Source organism: Sapajus apella, unplaced genomic scaffold (genome assembly GCF_009761245.1).
Source record: "Sapajus apella isolate SASKATOON/1434 unplaced genomic scaffold, GSC_monkey_1.0 scaffold22, whole genome shotgun sequence".
Classification (NCBI taxonomy): domain Eukaryota; kingdom Metazoa; phylum Chordata; class Mammalia; order Primates; family Cebidae; genus Sapajus; species Sapajus apella.
In genome coordinates this window covers 25,411,779-25,434,534 of record NW_022436962.1, presented here as the reverse complement: position 1 = coordinate 25,434,534, position 22,756 = coordinate 25,411,779, and the positions used below count along the sequence as shown (strand labels likewise).

At 46.7% G+C, this 22,756-nt stretch overlaps 1 protein-coding gene across 8 annotated transcripts in view; it reads left to right on the top strand.

Moving 5' to 3' along the window:
- Positions 1-22,756, top strand: part of TLR5 (toll like receptor 5) — a 33,085-nt gene that overhangs the window by 6,336 nt on the left and 3,993 nt on the right. For 2 of the 8 annotated variants that reach the window (XM_032289350.1, XM_032289352.1), the window contains exons 2-4: positions 3,380-3,543; positions 5,750-5,832; positions 18,930-21,650. In XM_032289350.1, the coding sequence (XP_032145241.1) occupies positions 18,934-21,504 (2,571 nt within the window). In that variant the 5' untranslated portion in view covers positions 3,380-3,543; positions 5,750-5,832; positions 18,930-18,933 and the 3' untranslated portion in view covers positions 21,505-21,650. Of the gene's footprint in view, positions 1-3,379; positions 3,544-4,103; positions 11,099-13,206; positions 14,399-18,929; positions 21,651-22,756 lie in introns of those variants that run through there. The other 6 variants (XM_032289351.1, XM_032289353.1, XR_004272262.1 and 3 more) reach the window with 5 other exon arrangements.

Genomic DNA, 22,756 nt, shown 5'->3' with positions numbered 1-22,756 from the left:
CCATAATAAAGGTAAAACCAAAAGCCACTTTTAGTCCTGAGTTTCTGTGATCTGAGATTCCTCCTCGTCTTGGTCAGATATATAACTGAGTTCAGATAGTTTCAAGACTACTTTTTATGTTTTTTCCCAACCTGTGAACCAAAAGGGTAGTGCGTATGAATCTCTAGCATGCACAGATGTACAAGAAACACTGCCTGTCTTCTATATTCTAGATCTTAATATTGATTGAGAGCCTTCATCTCATCTGGCTGGCAACCAGAGAAACCACCCCAGGTTATGCCACTGTGTCACAATTTCAGATCTTTTCTGCACTGCCACGATCCCAGGGACACGGATGCAGGTGTCTCCTGCTCCCGCATCTGGTCCACTCAGGTTGCCACTGAATGCACTCTTGTGCCTGTCTTGCCTAGCAAGTCCCCACTGCATCTAGACCACATAGCTAACTCACTGGGGTCCTGCCAGAGTCTGTCTTCCAGGTACCCCCAAACCCCTTTTCCCTTCCTGTCTTCCTGTTTCTAGAAGCATGCCTCTCTGCTTCTACCCACTGGCACCCCCCCACCTCACTTCCCCCAACTTGGCAAAGCCTTTGTGGCCCCAACCTAAGGCCTTGTTTGTGAAATCGAAGCCAGAAGAACCTGCAGGCTATTCCTGGTAGGGTTCTGATGTATACCTGCCCTGGGGCAATGACTAGGGAGCTGGCTGCAGAGGTGGAGGTGAGCCTGGGAAAGTAGAAATACAAGGAGAGGGGGAAAAAAAAGTTGTCTAATCTCAAAATATCTAGCCACAGTCACAAGCTCCTCTGAGAGTAATTTCTTGAGGCAGGGAAAAAAGTTGCTATTTAAAGCTAGGATATATGTAGATCCATTTTTTATTTGTACATTAATAACATTATTTTCCACTATGTATCTTGAAGATCTTCTGTAACAGCCTTGCAAATTTGCCAGAATGAAGAAGGAATGTTCTGCTCCAGGGAGGATTGACCCTGGTCTGTGATTGCTGTCATGACGGTACTCAGCAAGTTTCCTTAGATAACTTTAGAGTTAACAAGGATGTAAAAATGCTTCCAATTCAGACTCACCATTATACATATGCAGAAACTGAGGACAACAAAAGTTAGGCTTGTCTAGGATGCTCAGACTGTGGCTGAAGGAGGACAGAACCAAGATTTACCCCCTCCCAGCCTGGCACTTTTGCCATGGTCTCGTGTATCTTGGAAGTAACCACCACTAGCAAGTTGGAGCCAAGTCAACTAGCTGAGGATGTCGGAGCCTCAGATGTTAATTTTCTAGTTGAGAATATTGGCGTTGTCTGAACCTGGAGACAGGTAAGGATGTTCACTTTCTGGGCGAGCTACCTTTTCCCGAGGATTTTAAATGTTATGCTAGTTGTTATTTTTTAATAATCATTCAGACACAATTATTTCTTTCAATCAGATGCTTTAAAATTGTGTGCTAAAGAGTTATAATGTGCAGACAACGGGGGAGCCATTCTGAACCTAAACCATGTGGGTTTTCAACATAACTGTTTTCAGAAAATCAGCGACTTTACTTGCTGCTGTTTTTGTTGTTTTGTGGGGCTGCGAATCACCACCTACAGACAGTAAAGAAAACGGGAAGCTTTCAGGAAATTTCTCACTCATGCCAAAGAAACAAAATCACCCCAGTGCCTCGAGAATTTCCTTTCCCTCTCTCCTTTCCCCTGCAGTGGCTTCTAAAGGGAAAACGTTTCTGGTGTGGTGTCGTTGCGTAAATGACGGCTGCCTACTTCGGCAGGCAGGAGCTGGTGCAGTATTAAGCATGGGTAGCTGGATCTTCTGGTTTGGGCACTGGAGGGTCCTTGGAAGCCAGAAGCAGGCTGTTACTGCCGGGGGTGGGGGCTGGGGAGGTAGAAACTATGATTGCTGCGATTTTATAGGCAGTAAACGGGTGCTCAGAGAGGTTCAGCACTTGCCCAAGCTCACACACCTACTATGCTGTGGAGCTAGGATTTGAATCCAGCTACAAATTAAGTTGTCATCGTAATGTCTAAAAGCACTCTATTGCGCAAGCAATAGGAACTTCCCAGCGGACCTTGCAGCTCCTCCCCGCCCCGCTGGGTTCTCCCGCCGCGGCTCCGCGGGCTCCTCCCCTCGGTCCCCGCCCCTTTTGCGCCCCCTGCTGGTCTCCAGGGAAAGCGCCTCTCCTGAAACCAGAGAAGTCCACGCAAGCTGTCCTGTTTCCTTAGCTCCTAGGAAAGCGATATGACCCGTCCATCCCCCCTCCTCAAAGCCTCACATGAATTTTCTTTGAGGTACTCTCTGATGCTTCACCCTTAAGCGCTGAGAAAAATTCCGGGGCGGGGGGGGGATGCAATGAATGTATTAATATAGCCCCTTCTTAAAACCGATCATGCAGCATCTTGGTCATGCCTCATCCTGGGAGAATGAGGCAGCTCCCGTGGGCATGGGGATAGTGAGCAGGGAGACGAATTACAGGCTCTTTGGTCCTCACTGTTGACAGTGTGGTCAGTGGACCAGCAGCAGCAGCAGCAGCCGCAGCAGCAGCATCACCTGGGAGCTCGTTAGAAATGCAGACTCTCAGGTCCCGCAGCCCCAACCTTGATGAATCAGAATCACTGTTTCAAGGAGGTCTCGGGGAGTTTCAGGTTCTGAACTCGCTTTGAGGCTCTGCGGATGTTTTGCAGCATATTCAATTTTGATTTTGTTTAAAGGTCACAGTGACAACTAAGTTTGCAGCTGGATTCAAATTCGAGCTCCACAATGTAATAAATGTGAGACCTTAGGCAAGTGCTTAACCTCTCTGAGTTAATCATTTATAAAATAATGAAAAGCACTGTAAGTCAACTCTTCAACCTTCAGGACATCGTTCATCGAAATCTGAAACCCAATAACTGCGCACTGTCTTCTAACACAGCCATAATTTATCTAGAGGTACTGCTTAGAAATGTCTCACTCTGATGGTGACCTTAGTTCTATTTGTCCCTAGAGATCCACAAGATGTTTTGTCTGGAAGTTCTGTGCTCACTGGATAATAGGGACAGTGGAATTGTCCTCATCCTTGTGCTCGAGTCCTTGGAAACTAAATGACCCCAGAAATGTCACGAAAGAGATCTTTAGGTCCCAGAGGAATTGAATGGCTTAGACATGGACTTTCTGAACAAGAGGCTGGGCCAGAGATTTCTCAAGATCCCTTCAGCCTTGGTGTTCTATACACCTTGATTTACAAAATGGTCTTGATCTTTCCCAATTAAAATTCTGTTTAGTAGAGATACACAGCAAGATTTCAATTCTTCCACAAGAAACCTGCTGTATGGCACAGAAAAATATCTGTGTAATATTTTTTGTTTCTTCTTCTTAATTAGTTTTTTTATTCTCCCTTAGGAAAACAAAAAGCTCTTTCTCCTGACTCACCAAAAACTAAAATACTGACTACTATCACTGTGATGAGATTCCTAGTCTCAGGAACTGAAGTCTTTAAACAACCAGGGGACCCTCTGCCCCTAGAGTAAGAACATATTAGAAGTCCCCTGTGCTAGCACAAGGAGGTAAGTGCTTCTGGTAAAAAAGTATCATGTGTGTGTCTGTCTGTGTGTATGGTACATACATATGTACAAATATACATACACATGTATGTGTATTTGAGATAGGGTCTCTCTGTTGCCCAGGCTGGAATACAGCAGTGTGATCATAGTTCACTGCAACCTTGAACTCCTAGGCTCAGGGGATCCTCCTGCCTCAGACTCCCAAGTGGCTTGAACTACAGGTACACACCAGTATGCCTGGCTAATTTTTCTATTTTTTGTAAAGACAAGGTCTCAGTATGTGACCCAGGGAGGTGTTGAACTCCTGAGCTCAAGCAATTCGCCCGCCTCGGGCTCCCAAAGTTCTGGGATTACAGGCGTAAGCCACCATGCCCAGTCATATCTTCAAAATATTAATGGGGAAAAATATTGCTGGGGTACTTAAGTTGTGCCAAGCTCTACAGAGGGATCGAGACCAGCCTGGGCAACATGATAAAACCCCATCTCTATTAAAATACAAAAAATCAGCCGGGCATGGTGGCGTGCACCTGCAGTCCCAGCTACTGGGGAGGCTCAGGCAGGAGAATTTCTTGAACCCAGGAGGCGGAGGTTGCAGTGAGCTGAGATCATGCCACCGCACTCCAGCCTGGGTGACAGAGCAAGACTCCATCTCCAAAAAATGAGTGCCTGCCCTTCCAGACTTACAATCTAGTGGAGAAGGCATAATTTAATAAAAATGCCATGATGGAGATGTACCCAGAACATCAAGGGAGGGAGTTAAAGAGTGCATGTAGGCCAGGTGGAGTGGCTCACACCTGTAATCCCAGCGCTTTGGGAGGCCAAGGCATGTAAATTGCTGGATCCCAGGAGTTCAAGACTAGCCTGGGCAACATGGTAAACCCTTTCTCTACCACACACACACACATAAAAATTAGTTGGGCATGGCATGGTGGTGCAAGCCAGTAGTCCCAGCTACTTGGGAAGCTGAGGTGGGAGCATCGCCTGAGCCCAGGGGTTTATGGCTGCAATAAGCCCTGATCACACCACAGTACTCCAGCCTGGGCAACAGAGCGAGCCTTTGCCTCAAAACAAAAAGAAACCAGTGCATGTAGAACTGTTAGGCCTGTCTCATGGGAGAAGTGGCCTCTGAGGTGGCCTTTGACAGGTGAGTTGGGATGGGATGAGTAGATGAGACATACACGAGTATTCCAAGTCCCTGGACCAGCCAAAGCCGAGAGATCAGGTCGGGGCAGATTCCGAGAATGGCAAGTTAGATCTCCAGTGATGGGATGCAGTGTAGACACAACCAGGAAGGCAGGGTGGCTGGAGTTTCCCCCTCTGTGAAATGAGTGGGTTCAAGCGCTGAGGGCCTCTCCAGTCAGCCATTCCAGAATTCACTTACGGTCTGTGGTAGGGACCCTGAGGTCATCCTGAAGAGTTTGAGTGATATGGACATGAGGAGCCAGTGTAGACTTCTGATCAGAGCCATGCCGTAGGAAGCCCCCTCAGATAGCAAGTGAGGGATGAGTGTCAGGGTCCGGCTTACTCTGGGAGACCAGCGAGGTGGTCTCTTCCACATCTAGAGAGGAGGCAGTGGAGCCTTGCAGCCGAGCAGTGGCTGCAGAATTGGAAGAAGGGGAATGGATGCTGGAGGCATCCTGATGTGAAATTCACAGAACTGGCTGCCAGTTCTGTGATGCCCTGCTTGAGGATTCTTCCAGCTAGGAATTAAAAAACCAGTGTGACCTCACCCTCCTGGTTCGATTTAAAGGATATATACACTGAAGACAGAAATAAAGATCCATGAGCAAAGATGAATATGAGGCAGTGTCTGAGCAGTGAGAAGGGTCTCCGAAACACTGTAGCCCTAAATGCTCCGAACTTGGGGGAAATGCTACAAATATGCAAACTGGCTTTTAGGCTCTGTCCAGATCAGGAAGAAGGAAGCAACAAACTCATTCTCAGAAGCAGATGGTACAGTGGTATAATACTAGCAGATAACCACTCCCTGGCAGGAGAGAAGTGATGACCCAGGTAGGAGAGGAAGAAGCAAGCAAGTGACATGGGCTGTTCTGAATCTGCCCAAGTCCTCAGACCAGCCCATCCAAGCAACCCAGAGAACACTGCACCTGGCAGCCTTTTCTGCAGGGCCATGAAGAGGGAGGCAGGCATCAGGCAGGATGTGAGCAAATTCATTCATTCAGCAGATATTTGCCAACCTACATTCTAGGTGCTGGCGACATGGTGAACCAAAGAGAACCAAACAATACCTGGCCTCCAGAACGAAATACTGATTCACAAAACAGGCCACCGGTGGGCTTTTAAACCACAAACCAGTGAGCTTGACAGCAACTGTGCACCAACTTCTAGAGGAGATTTAGTAGGTGGTCTGCAGCTCTGTGGAACCATCCGGGGATCCCTGTCTCACAGCCTGTGTTTCTGAATGGCAAGTCACAGAGGACTCAGCCTGTTTCCAACCTGACAGGGTTACCCTTACCCTTTTCTAGAAACTCTAGGAATTTGGCAGGGCATTTGACAGTCTCTCAGGGGATCCCCAACCCCCACCCATTGCTAATCGAACAAAGACTGCACATAAAAGTACACCGTAAAAGGGAAATTTAGGCTACACTTAATAGACGTGCTTCGTATTATGGAATCATAAAGACCTAGAGAGGCAAACAGACCTAATGAGACCACCGAGCGTCAGTAAATAAATCAACCATTCTGCAGGGCACAGAAGCCTCATGTGCTGATTCTCTGAGCCCTCTTTAGAGAACAGTAGTCAGTTGTCAGGCTTTTACCCTGCCGTGTTAATCCCCGATGCTAATGACTGTTGCTGCTCAGGCGTGTGATGGGTCTGAGGACGTGGGTAGGAGCTCGCTTTCCATTTTGCTCGCATGAACGGACTGCCTGTTCCTGGCGGCGGAGTGCATTTTGCACTCACGTTTGTACAAGTGAGCTGCCCTCCCTCTCTGACCGCGTTAGCCTGAGTGTGAGCTGCCTGGGGCCCAATCACACCTGCCTGACCCCAGCTTCCCCTCCCAGGGGTGCTGCTGGGTGCTGCCGCCCCCACCCGGACTACGGCAGAGCCCTCGTCTCGGGCGCCGCTCCTGACACGGTGTCCCGCCGGCGGATGACAGGTAGAGGGCAGCAGCGCGCTCCGGGTCGGGAGCTGGGCCTCCGTCATCCAGAAACCCACTGCAGGTCCGCTGCGGAGAGGGCCGGGGCCAGGTGGGCTGGAGGCGAGGGCAGCCCGGTGCAGGGGGGGATCACTCTGCAAGAGGAAGAGAAAGAGGAGACGTGGAGAAGTCGCGCAGAGCACACGGCGTATTGGACTCTGCACACTGGTCTGGGCCCCAGTGTGCCTGGCGCGTGGTTTCTGCGAGTGGAGCCCAGACGTCAGGTGTAGCCGTGCAGGAGGCTGGCAGATGGGCTGGAGGAGCAAGGAGGCACCGCGGTTGGAGGTGTCGAAAGAGGGTTTGAAGAGAAAGCCCGGCGGGCCTGGAATGGTGGGGAGGCATGAGGAGGCTGACATCATGAAAGGCAGGGACGGCTTCAGGGCACTCTCAAGGCCATCAGAGAATGGTGCCGAGAAGTGAGCACGCACAAGAGCTGGAGGGGGCGGCCGTGCGGAGGGTCGGAGAGAAGGCCCTCCGGTCAGCGGTAGAGGGACATGACAGCAAGTTGTCCACGTTCTTGGAGTTTTGAACAAAGAATTGGACAAACCGCCCAGCAAAGCAAAGAGAGTGAAGCAACAAAAGAACAAAACCAGGGATTTATTGAAGACGAAAGTACCCTCCGCAGTGTTGGGGCAGACCTGAGCAGCGGCTCAGGGGCCCAGACATAGAATCTTCTTGGGTCCAAATACCCCCAGAGGTTTCTCATTGGCCACTTCATGCTCACCTTAGGTGAATGAAGTGGTGGCCTGCAATCAGGCTGATTGGTTGCAGAAAGCAGCAGACCAGAGGCTGAACTGAAGTTACAAAGGCTGCGCTCCTGTGCAAATATCTGATTGGTTGCAAAAAGCAAATATCTGATGGCTTGCAAAAGGCAACCAATCAGAAGCTAGGAGAAAGTTACAAAGTTTTATTTCTTTGCAAATGAAGACTCCTCCGGCAATCAGTCTCATTGGTTGTGGACAACAGCCATTCAGAGGCTGGAGTGAAGTTGCAAAGTTGCAAAGGAAGACACCTGCAATCAGTCTGATTAGTTGTAGACAGCCAATTTCCCATCTACTGTGCAGAAAATGTCAAAGGGAGTAGCCTTTGGTCCTCTTGTTACTTAGGCGTGGAAAGTGAGGGTTTTCCTTTCTATTTAGTTGTAGGAAGTCAGCGTGAAACAGCCTTAGGTTCCCTGCCTCCACACCCTTTTCTCCTGCCTCACTTCCCACATCGTTCCACTGTCAGGAATAACCGGCTCTGGGGGTAAGGTGGACCTCCAGGTGAAGATGAAGGTAGAAAGGGAGGAGAGGCTGAGAGGCTGATCTGCCACGGGGACCCAGGGCCAAAGCCCTTTGTGATTGAGGGGAAGTGACCACAGATCAGCAGAGGATGACTGAGAGACGCGCTGGAGCAGGACCGTGGCCCTGAACAACACATCAGCCATGCCCAGAGATGCCAGGCTTAGAGGTTAACATGCAGTACACAGAGCTGCGTGGCCTTAAGTTACTTAACTTCTCCGGCTTCAGTTTCCTCATCCGTAAAATGGTTACCTAAAGTCATGGTATCCAGTAATAGTACCTACAAAAGACTGAGAGGATGAGGGAAGGGAGGGAGCTCCCAGCTGTGTGGGGAGGAGCATACAGGCGGGGGTAACCCACCATATGGCATTACAGGGATTGGTGTCTATTTCTGTCCTCCCTCCAGTCTCTAGCCTCATGGTTCTCAGGCATAGGTATGCATCAGAATGACCCAGATGCATTAAAAAAACACTGCCAGGCCCCAGCCCCCAGAGCTTCTGATTCAGTGGGGCTGAGGTAAGGCGCAGTAATTTGCATTGCTCGCTAAGCCCAGGTGCTGCTGCTCCTGCTGCTGCTGCTGGTTCTGGGACTGCACTGTGGGCACCACTGCTCTGGAGTCTCTACAGCCCCAGCAGGGACTCTTGTTGAGGAATGACGGGCACGTAGTGGGAACCAGGCCTCGGACGAGTAACACTAAGACAAATTTCCAGATACAGCACAAGAAGAGGTAGTGCCGAATGAAAAGGCGATCACTCCAGCAGAGCCTTAAAGTCTTAGTGGTTTATGAAGGAAGTTAGAATTGCACCTGGGGAGCAAGTGCTGAGGTTAACGGCAGTGCAATCCCGCATCCGTTTTATTGGAACTGTTGTCAGAGGCAGAATGCTGGGCTGGAGGGGTGGCTCTAGCAATGTTTTGAACTTGACAATGCCCATTTGTTGGGCATGGTTCCAGTGGGATGCTGTATTGTGCATCTAGAGAATGTATTTGTCCTGGAAGAGTTCACTTTGTCCACTGCCCTCGAGCCTTTATCCAAGGCTAAACCCGCATTCTGTACTCACATTTGGAATTGGTCCAGGATTTTTATACCTGTGTGAATTTGGAGAAACTCTCCTAGACACCCATTTGGAAATGAATTCATGTTTTTCTCAGACAGTGAGTCCCCCATGCTTGCTGTTCCAATGGCCCTCCAGGTTTGGGCCCCTCACCTGCCAGGAGAGGTGTTCCTTCTGTAGCTCCACCTGACCACAGCCAGCCCAAGCCCCACGCAGAACCCGGGCCTGCCAACAAGCCTGTGACTGGTGTTATCTGTTAGGCATCAAGCATTAACTTGGCACAGGAGCAGCCCTGGCTCAGCTGGAGGCACCCACAGTGTGTGGGCGCTCCAGGAGCAGAGGCACCCCCGAAATGCAGGCTGTGTTTGCTGCAGAGATACCATGGCCCATAACTCCCCAAGTGAAGGTGAGCAGCCCTGCTGTCCAGGCAATTAAGTCAAGAAAGAGAACCGGCCCAGCTAATGGCTCGGATTAAAGCTAAATGAATTCCGCTCAAATGAAAGGGATACTGACCCTTCTCCCTCTGGCCTCATTATCTTAATTAACAGTGCTTGGCAGGAGTCTTGAGGCCTGCATTGATTGTGCTGTTTCTGTTTTTCCCCCTCAAAGCCCTAGATACACATTAAATCAGCCTTAATAATGAAATCCCAATACTCAACAGCCCTCAGATTTTCTCACCAGCCCTTCTTCCTCTAAGAGAATCACCTGGTTTCCGAGCTGGAGGGGGTCCATTAGGCCAGCACTTCTCAAAGCATGGCCTGAGACCACGAGCATCAAAGTCACTGGGATACGGCTCTAGCATGCACTTTCCAAGCCTCGGAGTCCTGTGGAACTGGAATATTGGTAAGTCAGGTTTGGGTATCTGTAGTGAGTTTTTTGGGTTTAATTTAGTGTTTTAAATTGTGGTAACATGGACATAAAATATATACCTCATATAAGTGGATTCATACAATACGTGTTCTTTTGCAACTGGCGTATTTCACTCAGCATGATGTCTTCAAAGTTCATCCACCTTGTACCATGTATCAGAATTCCGTTCCTTTTTAAGGCTGAAAAATATCCCATTATAAAGACAACAGATTCTCTTCATTTATTCATTCATTGGTGGACATTTGGGTTGTTTCCACCCTTTGGCTATAGTGACACTATTATGAATATTGGTGTGCAAATATCTGTTGAGTTTCTGCTTTCAATTCTTTTGGGTATACACCCAGAAGCAGAATTGCTGGGTCATGCGGCAGTTAGTTCTGTGTTGCATTTTTTGAGTCAGTACCATTTTTAAGCAGCGCACGTGGTTCTTAGGTGCAGTCAGAGTTGCAGCTAGAAGAGCAGGTGATCAGATTGTCTGCTGGTGGAATCACCTGAAGACTCTGAACAACCCCGGATGCCCAAGCCACACCCCACACCAACTAAATCAGCTTTTCTCAGTGGGACCCAGACATTTGTATTTTTTAAAGGTCCTCTGGTGATTCCAGTGTGTGGCCAAGGTTGAGAACCATTAGTTTCCATAGGTGATTCTCAAATTTTAGTGTGTATAAAATTCACACAATGGCTAGGGATACAGATTCCTGAGAGAGCACCCCCCCACCTGCAAACCCAAGAGGCTCATTTAATGCGTCTGTGGTCAGCCTGGGCTTCCTGGGTCCGAAGACTTCCCAGGTGATTCTAATGTGTAGCCAAGGCTGAGAGCTACTAATCTTGTTTAGTCTTTCAATGAAACATGAGAACACTGAGTCTGTGAGAGGTGACACACTCTGCCCAAGTCCTTGAGCTCATTAGGGCCTGAGTCTGCACTCAGGCCCAGGGCTGATTTTCAAGACAGTCCCACGGGTTCTCCATACTCTGCCTCACAGGTGCCGGGGGTAGAATCTTATATAGAACCCGCATCTTTTCTACTCTTAATTTGAACTGTAATACTTGAATTAGAGTACTGTTGATGCTGCTGTAAGGCTTGTGTTGGAATTTAAATTTGTTTCTAACATGATTGATGTTTTAGGGAACAATATTAACGTGTTAGGGAAATTATTGATATGCTAGAGAATAATATTAACATATTCAAGAATGTGAATTTCACATTTGCTTATGTGCAATTTCTTGCATGTAAAGGCAGAAAACTGCACCCAGCTAAACCAAGCCACAAAAGAGTACACAAAATACAACTCCAATATTAGTTGGCTACCTCATTCTCCATGTGTGATTTGAGCCACATGCACCCACATCTGTTGCTGTAACTTCCCCTCTGATATCATATAACCCTTCTTCCCCCATTCACAGTAACTCACTGGTCGGGCGCGGCGGCTCATGTCTGTAATGCCAGCAATTTGGGAGGAAGTTTGAGTCTAGCTTGGGCAACATGGTGAAACACCATCTCTACTAAAAATACAAAAATTAGCTAGGCATGGTGGTGCACACCTGTAATCCCAGCTAGTCAGGAGGCTGAGGCAGGAGAATCACTTGAGCCTGGGAGGCAGAGGTTGCAGTGAGCTGGATTGCATTCCATCCTGGGTGCCAGACCTAGACTTCATCTCAAAAAATAAAAATAAAATAACTCACAAGTGGCAGAGCTTCAAATGCCCACTTCCACAAGCAAACTGCAGGTCGTTTTCAAAGTCAAGTGCTGTATTTATTGTAGTGCTTATTATGCATTTCTTAAGCATTTAACTTGGCTAAAACTGCTACTATAAGGTGGGGGGCTCCAATCCTTTTTTTTTTTTTTTTTTTACGGAGTCTTGCCCTTGTCACCCAGGCTGGAGTGTAATGGCATGATTTTGGGTCACTGCAACCTCCGTCTCTTGGGTTCAAGCGATTCTCCTGCCTCAGCCTCTCGAGTAGCTGGGATAACAGGCATCTGCCACCACACCCAGTTTATTTTTATATTTGTGGTAGAGACGGGGTTTCACCATGTTATCCAGGCTAGTCTCGAACTCCTGACCTCAGGTGATCCACCCACCTCGGACTCCCAAAGTGCTGGGATTACAGGCATGAGCCACGACACCCAGCCCAATCCTTTCTTTATATGCCACTGAAAAGTTTTCCAGTGTGAAACACTCCAGCTCCATTTTTCCCATGAGCCCTGTGGTTTTTATTGTGTGATTTTGCATAGCGCAATTACTTGTAAAAAGGAATGTGTGTGTCACCTGATGGAAGAACTAATTGTAGAAGTAATTATAGACATTGCTTTTCAGCATCCTTTTAACAATGGTTGAGAAGCGCACTGCCCCTTTGAGAAATTGTTTCTGTCCCTCCCTTTCCTCCCTCCATAACCACTAGACGGCGCGCTCCTCCGTTGGGGTCGGGCTCTGTTCTCTGCGCCTTTGCAGTGGCAACCTCAACCGCGTGGACCCCGTTCTTGCACTCCCGTCTCACTGAGGTTTGATCGGGTCTGGAACGACTTCACAGTCTGGTTCTCCTCTTTAGATTAGATTTCCCCAATCCCCGTGCTCATTCAAGATTTACTTCTGCCCATTTTAGCTCTGGCTCCCGTTCGGATGGCACTTCCTCCCATGCTCTCTGCAGGAGCTGCCTCTCTGCACACCTCTGTTCACCTGCTCACCTGGTTCCTCTGCTCACCTGTCCTGCCATTTAACCCACAGAGATCTACTTCAGAGACAAAAATGTCATTATTTCATCCCTTTCTGTACTTCATAAAGAAATTGGTCTGCATGCTGCCTTTGTAATATAACATAAGCCTAGATAATGTTCTTTCACATCCATTTGTTCAGCTGGCCTTATCCACCTTACTTACTTTCATTTAGCTTCCCTATTACAGACTTGAAAATTCGGTATCCCAGAACATACTTTGTTTGGGGCTGTCTTTCACTCATCTTTACCACAAATTCAAGGTCACGCCACCTAGTTTGGTGGTGTGTGTTGGAAACCAGCACTGAGTCATCCATAAAAACAGAGAATTTAGGCCAGGCATAATCCTCATGCCTGCAATCCCGGCAATTTGGGAGGCTTAGGTGAGTGGATCACCTGAGTTCGAGAGTTCAAGACCAGCCTGATCAACATGGAGAAACCTTGTCTATACTAAAAATACAAAATTAGCTGGGCATGGTGGCACATGCCTGTAATCCCAGCTACTCAGGAGGCTGGGGCAGGAGAATCACTTGAACCTGGGAGGCGGAGGTTGCATTGAGCCAAGACGAAGCCATTGCACTCCAGCCTGGACAACAAGAGCACAACTCTGTCTCAAAAAAAAAGAATTTAAACTAAAATAACTGTTCTTCAGAGCTGGCATTCTCAGTCCTATGTCTTCAGGGAGTTCTCCGGTTTCATGAGATGAGAATTTCTTTCTAATGTTTGGATGAAATAGCAGCTACAAAATCGTCGGCAACTTGGGGTCCAAGTTTGTTCTTTCCTGTAAATACTGGTTGTTCAATATTGGAACATATTTCTTACAGTCACTTAAAATCCTCGTTTCTGAAATCAAAATTTTGATTCTCTTTTCTTCTCGAATAGAGATCAGCAAACTACGGTCTGTGTTTGGACTGCAAAACCTAAAATATTTACCCTCTGGCCCGTTAGAGAAAATGCTTTCCAACCCCTGTTCTGGAACCTGAAGTGTGATTGTTTAACAGAAACTAAGGGTCCTTGAATGAGACATGGAGATGGACAGGCCCCAGGAAGTCAGTGAATCCTCTGAAACTGGGTTCAAAATTTGGTTTGTGATACAAATGTGCATTTTTGTAGGAAAAAGAACCAAAGCTATCATCAGAGTCTCAAAGGAGTCCAAGACTTCAAAAGGTTTAAAAACATGTTGTCTACTTAAGGGCAGTGTGACTGAGCACAAGAACCCACCATAACATCCTCAGGTGTGAGCAACAAGGCCGATGTGCTTACATGCCTTGTAGGGCACTTCAGAATCCACCTCTTACTATAAAATGTGGAAAAGACTTTGTGAAACCCAATACAAATATGGTCTTTCCATTACCATTTATTTTCCTCCTTGGGTGGCAAGGCCTGATTCCCCCACCCCACCGTTCTTGTCTCATCTGAAGTCCATCTTCAGACTCTTCACCCCAGGAGCCACTGAGTCAGGGCTCAGGCTTCCAACCACACACCCTTCTCTGCGTCTTCCAGCATTACATCAGCTTCCAGAGTCACAGCCTTACAATTACATGCCAGGAGCCCTGGAGCTGGATTTAGGGCCCATTGCAGTAACTGCCTCTCATCTCGTTCCTTGTGATATCTGTCCCTCTCTTCGTAGATGCTCTTCTGCCCTTTTTCGATTAGTTTATCACCATGATGGGTATTTGATATTATTGGACGCTGTGGGATGTCAGTGATGAATGTGAAATTGAGGATGGCAGAGACAGAGCAGAGCACCTCCCATGGCACCTGTGAAAGCCTGTCCCAAACCTTGCAGGTAGGAGGGATGGCGTTTGCCTTTAGGAGTTTCTTCTGAGCTGTAACACCCACATCTTCCCTGATTGGTTTCTATTTTCTTTCAATAATCCTTCATTTTATTTGTTGAGATCACTTTGAACTTTTATCTTGTTTTCCAAAATGCAGCCTCCCGCCTGAGTGTGTCATGTATAAATGCAAGGTCATTAGCTCCGAGGCCCACTCAAATCCGCAAGAAATTCATTGAGACAGAAAGTGGCTACTTTTTTTTGCATTACTCAATCTCATCACCTACAAAAGAAACGAACACTGGCCAGGCACATGCCTGTAATCCCAGCACTTTGAGGGGCAGAGGTGGGCTGACTGCTTGAGCCCAGGAGTTCTAGACCAGTCTGGACAATGTGGCAAAATCCTGTCATTGCAAAAAGAAAATTACAAAAATTAGCTGGCATGGTGCCATCCAACTGTGGTCACAGTTGCTCAGGAGGCTGGGGTGGGAGGATCACTTGAGCCTGGGAAATTGAGGCTGCAGTGTGCTATAATCACACCACTGCACGCCAGCCTGGACAGCAGAGTGAGACCCTGTCTCAAACGAAGCAAAACAATCACAAACTATGTTGGTGGAAAGAATATATAGGATTCGCAGGATTCCTGGCTTTAGTCATCAGAGTGCCTGTCATGAATGTGGAAAAAGACCTGAAATCTCCACCTCGGCCCTGCAGTGCTGGCAGACCCAGGCCTCTGTTTTATACCAAAATATTTAAAATGCCCCCTTTATTATTTTGAATGGCATTCATAGATGTAACATAATCCACCTACGTGCATAATTTTTATGGAAATCAATATAATGTCCTAACTGGGATATAAAAAAGAAATAAGAGGAGAAGTAATTTGTAATGAGTTGGTACACGTCTCAATATGTGAATGCTTGTGTGCAACTAGAAGTGAAATGAGCTAAACACTCACACCTACTTATAAAGGATATGCTTGGATTTAAGAAAAGTAAGATAATATTCAACTGACATTTCTTAAACTTTTGTTTTTCCAAGGCAGGGTCCTGCGTTTCTCAGGCTGGAGTGCAGTGGCACAAACAGCTCACTGCAGCTCAAACTCCCACCTCAGCCTCACGAGTAGCTGGGACTACAGGTATGCACCACCATGCCCAGCTAATTTTTGCATTGTTTTGTAGCTATGGGTTTTTGCCATGTTGCCCGGGCTGGTCTTAAACTTCTGGGATCAAGTGATCCACCTGCCTTGGCCTCCCAAAGTGCTGGGATTACAGGAGTGAGCCTCCACACCCTGCCTCTTCTCAAACATTATTATTACACTTGACATTTTGAAATGAGGAGTAAGTAAATTGCTCACACCGTCAGACCTTGGTGTTGGCTGCTCCTCCCCCTCTCCACAGCCCTTCCTTACTTCCTTCAGGTCCCAGCCCTAATCTCATTACATCAGAGATGCCTTTTCTGACTCCTCTCTATAAAGAGCAGCCACTGCGCCAGCCCTGGCAGCTCCATCTCCTTTTTCCACTTTACTTTCCTCCATTGCATTTACCTCCACCTGTCAGTACCTATTTCCTCTTTCATTGTCTGTCACCTCTTCTGTCCACCAGAATGCAAGCTCCATGAGGGCAGGCTTGGTCTATTTTGTTCACAGCTGTATCTCCAGCTTTTAAAACAGTGCCCGAGTCTTGGTGTGCTGGCTCACACCTGTAATCCCAGCACTTTGGGAGGCTGAGGCCAGCGGATCACCTGAGGTCAGGAGTTTGACACCACCCTGGCCAACATGGTGAAACCCCATCTCTACTAAAAACACAAAAATTAGCAGGGCATGATGGCACACACCTCTAATCCCAGCTTCTTGGAAGGCTGAGGTGAGAGGATCATTTGAACCCAGGAGACAGAGGTTGCAGTGAGCTGAGATAGCACCACTGCACTCTAGCCGGGGTGACAGAATGAGACCCTGTCTCAAATAAATTAAGTAAAACACATAATACGTGCTCAGCACATGCTTTTTGAATGAGTTATTGAGGAAAAAACTATTCAAGATAATGTTGACAGTCAACAGAGCTGAATCGTACAAGTCCTTGTAGGATTTTATTTCAATTTTTGTGTTTTTAGTAGAGATGGGGTTTCACCATGTTGGCCAGGGTGGTGTCAAACTCCTGACCTCAGGTGATCCGCTGGCCTCAGCCTCCCAAAGTGCTGGGATTACAGGTGTGAGCCAGCACACCAAGACTCGGGCACTGTTTTAAAAGCTGGAGATACAGCTGTGAACAAAATAGACCAAGCCTGCCCTCATGGAGCTTGCATTCTGGTGGACAGAAGAGGTGACAGACAATGAAAGAGGAAATAGGTACTGACAGGTGGAGGTAAATGCAATGGAGGAAAGTAAAGTGGAAAAAGGAGATGGAGCTGCCAGGGCTGGCGCAGTGGCTGCTCTTTACAGAGAGGAGTCAGAAAAGGCATCTCTGATGTAATGAGTGAGTTTAGGGCAGGGATCTGAAGGAAGGGTAGGATCCTGTACAAAGAGGAGTGATATCAACTAGATTATGTTTTTAAAAGAACATGCTGGCTGCTGTTTGGAAAATGAAAGCAAGACCAGAAATAAGAGAGCCAGTGAGGCGTCTCCAGTGTGCCCACACAAAGACATGGCGGCGGCTTATGGTAGGACAGTGGGTCAGCTTGGGAGGTGGCACCAATGGGACTTGCGGATGGATTGGACATGGGGGGATGTTTAAAAGAATGAGGGTGACTCTGCTGTGTTGTCACCCTGAGCCTCTGGATGGATATGGTGAAGCCATTGACTGAGATGGGGGAGAAAAGAGTGGTGATAACCATTCTCACCAAGTTTTTCCTAACAATTATTAGTTGCCTTAGTTTGATACTTTGAGTCCACCCAGGCATCGATGCCTACTTTCGATTTGCTATAGCTTGTGTGCCACGGCCTCACAGTTTCTGTGGAACCACACCCCACATCAGCCCCAACACAAAGCACAACCTCATCAGAGCTAGCCCACCTCCAGCACCGTGACTGCGCCAGGCTTAATCTCCGGTATTGACACTTCTGCCTGTGATCGTGCCTCATGGGATTCTTGCTCTTTATAAACCATTGCCTTCTTCCTATTACTTTCATTTATTTTTCCTCTCATTCTTTTGCCCTCTGAGCCATGTAACTCTTCCTTTACCTTCCAACAGAGGCCCTTTGTTACATTTAGAGCAAATTGAATGCATTGCAGGTACCAAAGATGGAGGTGCTATGCAAATATTAGACACCAGGCTCTCTGCAGTGGGGCCCTTGCAGGTTTTCTCCTCATAGCACCCACCACGATACTTGAAACATAAGCCAGACACATTTATTGATCACCATTTCTGCTGCACCCGTGAAGAAAACACTCAACTCAGACAGATGGTCAGCTCCCCCACAAGACTTAAGCAAGTGGGCCGGCCTCTGTTTATTGTACACTCACACAGTCAATCACACAGCTGCCAGGTGAACACTAAGTACTTATCACACTTTAATTAAACTGATCACATCTGACTCTTTCTGGGGATGGCAGAAAGGGCCCAATTTCTGCATGATCGGATGGACCGTGCGTGGAGTAAGGTCGGATAAATGGAGATGGGCCAGTAGCCTAGACAAGTTAAGGGAGAAATTCAGTGAATTGATTTTCCACTCATCAGCTGAGACTTCTGTGGGCTAGGAAGGAGGTGCCTGGCTGAAGTGAAGCAACATCATGTCTCTTCCAGCTGTTTTCTCCAACGCCCCTCAGCAAATCATAAATGAATAAATGAATGAATGAACAAACATAAGAGTTATTATAGGGATTAAGTGAAAGCAGGGTGTGGTGGCTCATGCCTGTAATCCGAGCACATTGGGAGGCTGAGATGGGACGATTGCTTGAGCCCAGGAGTTCAAGACCAGCCTGGGCAATGAAGTGAGACCCCCATCTCTGTTTTTTCATTTTAATTTATAATAATAAAAATTTTTAAAGAAGATTAAGTGAAATGTTTATTAAGTACCTAGAATAGTGCCTAGTGTATAGAAAATTCAACATAACTGTTTGATAGAGAAAGACCAAGAATAGGACGGGCATGGTGGCTCACACCTGTAATCCCAGCACTTTGGTAGGTTGAGGCATGCAGGTCACTTGAACTCACGAGTTGGAGACCAGCTTGGGCAACATGGTGAAAACCCATTTCTACTAAAAATACAAAAATTAGCTGGGCATGGTGGCATATGCCTGTAGTTCCAGCTTATCAGGAGGCTGAGATGGGAGGAGGGCTTGAACCCAGGAGGCAGAGGTGGCAGTGAGCTGTGATCATACCCCTGCACTCCAGCCTGGGCGACAGAGTGAGACCTTGTCTCAGAAAAACAGAAAGAGTAAGAATAGCTTTGTCTGTATCTGCCAGCAGCCATGTTTGTGGAGTCAGAGGAACAAAGGAGTTGAAGGGTGCAGGTACATCATAGAGAATACCCCTAAGATCTAAAGACCCCGCTGCAATACCTCAAGCTTAGATGCCTGTGTTTTCATTCTCCCTTCTTCTCCATAGGATCATGGGAGACCACCTGGACCTTCTCCTAAGAGTGGTGCTTGTGGCCAGTCCTGTGTTTGGAATTCCTTCCTGCTCCTTTGATGGTCGGATAGCCTTATATCGTTTCTGCAACCTCACCCAGGTCCCCCAGGTCCTCAACACCACTGAGAGGCTCCTGCTGAGCTTCAACTATATCAGGACAGTCACTGCTTCATCCTTCCCCTTCCTGGAGCAGCTGCAGCTGCTGGAGCTCGGGAGCCAGTATACCCCCTTGACCATTGACAAGGAGGCCTTCAGAAACCTGCCCAACCTTAGAATCTTGGACCTGGGAGATAGTCAGATAAACTTCTTGCACCCAGATGCTTTTCAGGGACTGTTCCATCTGTTTGAACTTAGACTGTTTTTCTGTGGTCTCTCTGATGCTATATTAAAAGATGGTTATTTCAGAAATTTAAAGTCTTTAACTCACTTGGATCTATCCAAAAATCAGATTCGTAGCCTTTACCTCCATCCTTCATTTGGGGAGTTGAAGTCCTTAAAGTCCATAGATTTTTCCTCTAACCAAATATTCCTTGTATGTGAACATGAGCTCAAGCCCCTCCAAGGGAAAACGCTCTCCTTCCTTAGCCTCGCGGCTAATAACTTGTACAGCAGAGTCTCAGTGGACTGGGGAAAATGTATGAACCCATTCAGAAACATGGTGCTGGAGACTCTAGATGTTTCTGGAAATGGCTGGACAGTGGACATCACAGGAAACTTCAGCAATGCCATCAGCGGAAGTGAGGCCTTCTCTCTGACTCTTGCCTACCACACCATGGGTGCCTCATTTGGCTTCCATAACATCAAAGATCCTGACCAGAATACATTTGCTGGCCTGGCCAGATGTTCCGTGAGACTCCTGGATCTTTCACATGGGTTTATCTTCTCCCTGAACTCCCGAGTCTTTGAGAGACTCAGGGATTTGAAGGTTCTGAACCTTGCCTACAACAAGATAAATAAGATTGCAGATGAAGCATTTTACGGACTTGACAACCTCCAAGTTCTCAATTTGTCATATAACCTTATAGGGGAACTTTACAATAGGAATTTCTATGGATTACCTAAGATAACCAACATTGATTTGCAAAAGAATCACATTGGAATAATTCAGGACCAAACATTCAAATTCCTGGAAAAATTACAGACGTTGGATCTCCGAGACAATGCTCTTACAACCATTTATTTTATTCCAAGCATACCTAATATCTTCTTGGGCGGCAATAAACTAGCAACTTTGCCAAAGATCAACCTTACAGCCAACTTCATCCACTTATCGGAAAACAGGCTAGAAAATCTAGATATTCTCTACTTTCTCCTACAGGTCCCTCATCTCCAGATTCTCATTTTAAATCAAAACCGCTTATCCTCTTGTAATGGAGGTCAAACCCCTTCAGATAATCCCAGCTTAGAACAGCTTTTCCTTGGAGAAAATATGTTGCAACTTGCCTGGGAAACTGAGCTCTGTTGGGATGTTTTTGAGGGACTTTCTCATCTTCAAGTTCTGTATTTGAATAATAATTATCTTAATTTCCTTCCACCAGGAATATTTAGCCATCTGACTGCATTAAGGGGACTAAGCCTCAACTCCAACAGGCTGACAGTTCTTTCTCACAATGATTTACCTGCTAATTTAGAGATCCTGGACATATCCAGAAACCAGCTCCTAGCTCCCGATCCTAATTTATTTGTATCACTTAATATCTTGGATATAACTCATAACAAGTTCATTTGTGAATGTGAACTTAGCACTTTTATCAATTGGCTTAATCATACCAATGTCATTATAGCTGGACCTCCTGCGGACATATATTGCGTGTACCCTGATTCGTTCTCTGGGGTTTCCCTCTTCTCTCTTTCCACGAAAGATTGTGATGAAGAGGAAATCTTAAAGTCCCTAAAGTTCTTCCTTTTCATAGGATGCACTGTCACTCTGACTCTGATCCTCATGACCAGCCTCATCGTCACCAAGTTCCGGGGCTTTTGTTTTATCTGTTATAAGACAGCCCAGAAACTGGTATTCAAGGACCATCCCCAGAGACCCGATACGTACAAATATGATGCCTATTTGTGCTTCAGCAGCAAAGACTTCGAGTGGGTGCAGAATGCTTTGCTCAAACACCTGGACACTCAATACAGTGACCAAAACAGATTTAACCTGTGCTTTGAAGAAAGAGACTTTGTCCCAGGAGAAAACCACATTGCCAACATCCAGGACGCCATCTGGAACAGTAGAAAGATTGTTTGTCTTGTGAGCAGACACTTCCTTAGAGATGGCTGGTGCCTTGAAGCCTTCAGTTATGCCCAGGGCAGGTGCTTATCTGACCTTAACGGTGCTCTCATCATGGTGGTGGTTGGGTCCTTGTCCCAGTACCAGTTGATGAAACATCAATCCATCAGAGGCTTTGTACAGAAACAGCAGTACTTGAGGTGGCCTGAGGATCTCCAGGATATTGACTGGTTTCTTCATAAACTCTCTCAACAGATACTAAAGAAAGAAAAAGAAAAGAAGAAAGACAATAACATTTTGTTGCAAACTGTAGCAACCATCTCCTAATCAAAGGAGCAATTTCCAACTTACCTCAAGCCACAAGTAAGTCTTCACTTTGTATTTGCACCAAGTTACCATTTTGGGGTCCTCTCCAGAGGTTTTTTTTTTTTGCTACTATGAAAACAACATAAATCTCTCGATTTTCATATCAACACAATGTTCTGTCTCATTAACTTCCAAATGGAAAATAATAGATCTAGAAAATTGCAACTGCCCTTAGAGGTTCCCAGTCTCCATTGATTTTCTTTCAGATCCAATAATACTGTTCTGTCCTGCTGTGTTAATTATGGAATGTGTCCTAATCATGGGAAGGGCACCTTGGGAGAAGTTGCAGACGGCTGATGTGCTTTTTCTAGCATTTACCTCAAGAATGGGATGGTCAATAATTCTGGGTTCTCTGTGTTCTGCAAAACAACATTAAGTAGAAAACAAACAGAAGAGGCACATTTTCTTCTTTTGCCATAGAATCAATGCTGATGTTGAGTGCAAGTCACATTTTGTCTTAGAGAAGAGGTGTCCCCAAAGAAGCTGAGATGAATGGGAATAACTACCTCTCTGTGGCTGTGCTTCATGCTCTTACCCTCAGCTTCTCCAGGTCTTGCCCTTGTGAGCCAGGAACTTTCCTTCACACACCACCTTTATTTCAGCCTGGGCTTTAAGACCTTCCATGATTTATTCCCTACCGCACTGCATTTAACAGCTGCTCTGGACTGAGTTCCGATTCAGCTGTGGCTTCGTTGTGTAACCTCGGCCGTGTGATGCCCTTGCTGGGCCTGTATTTTCTAACAAAACAGTATCTATATCAGAGTTCCTGTGAAAATTAAGTTGGCCAAGGATGTCAGGGCCTCTCAGATCTTTTCCTTCGTTACCCTAATGACCACAGAGAACACATATACCGAAGGCCTTCTGAGGGCAGTAGCAATTTTACTGAAGCTGTATTTTTTTATCTTAAATCTATGTATATTTTCCATTCTGTTCCTTTTTTCATGTTTATTAATATAGAAATGTGTTTTACTGCAAAAGGATTAAGAACATTTAAAACAAGGAAAGCGTGCCAAAATTACCCCATAGCTTCACACACTGTCTCCTCCAAGTCCAGCATAACTCCAGGTCAGCTCCAGCAGTTTGAGGGGTACACGTGGGTCTGGGGCTCAGCACTCCAAATAGTCACCTTCTTCCTCTCACTGGACCTCTCAGTCCTGACTAGACATACACACACACACACACACACACACACACACACACACACACACACACA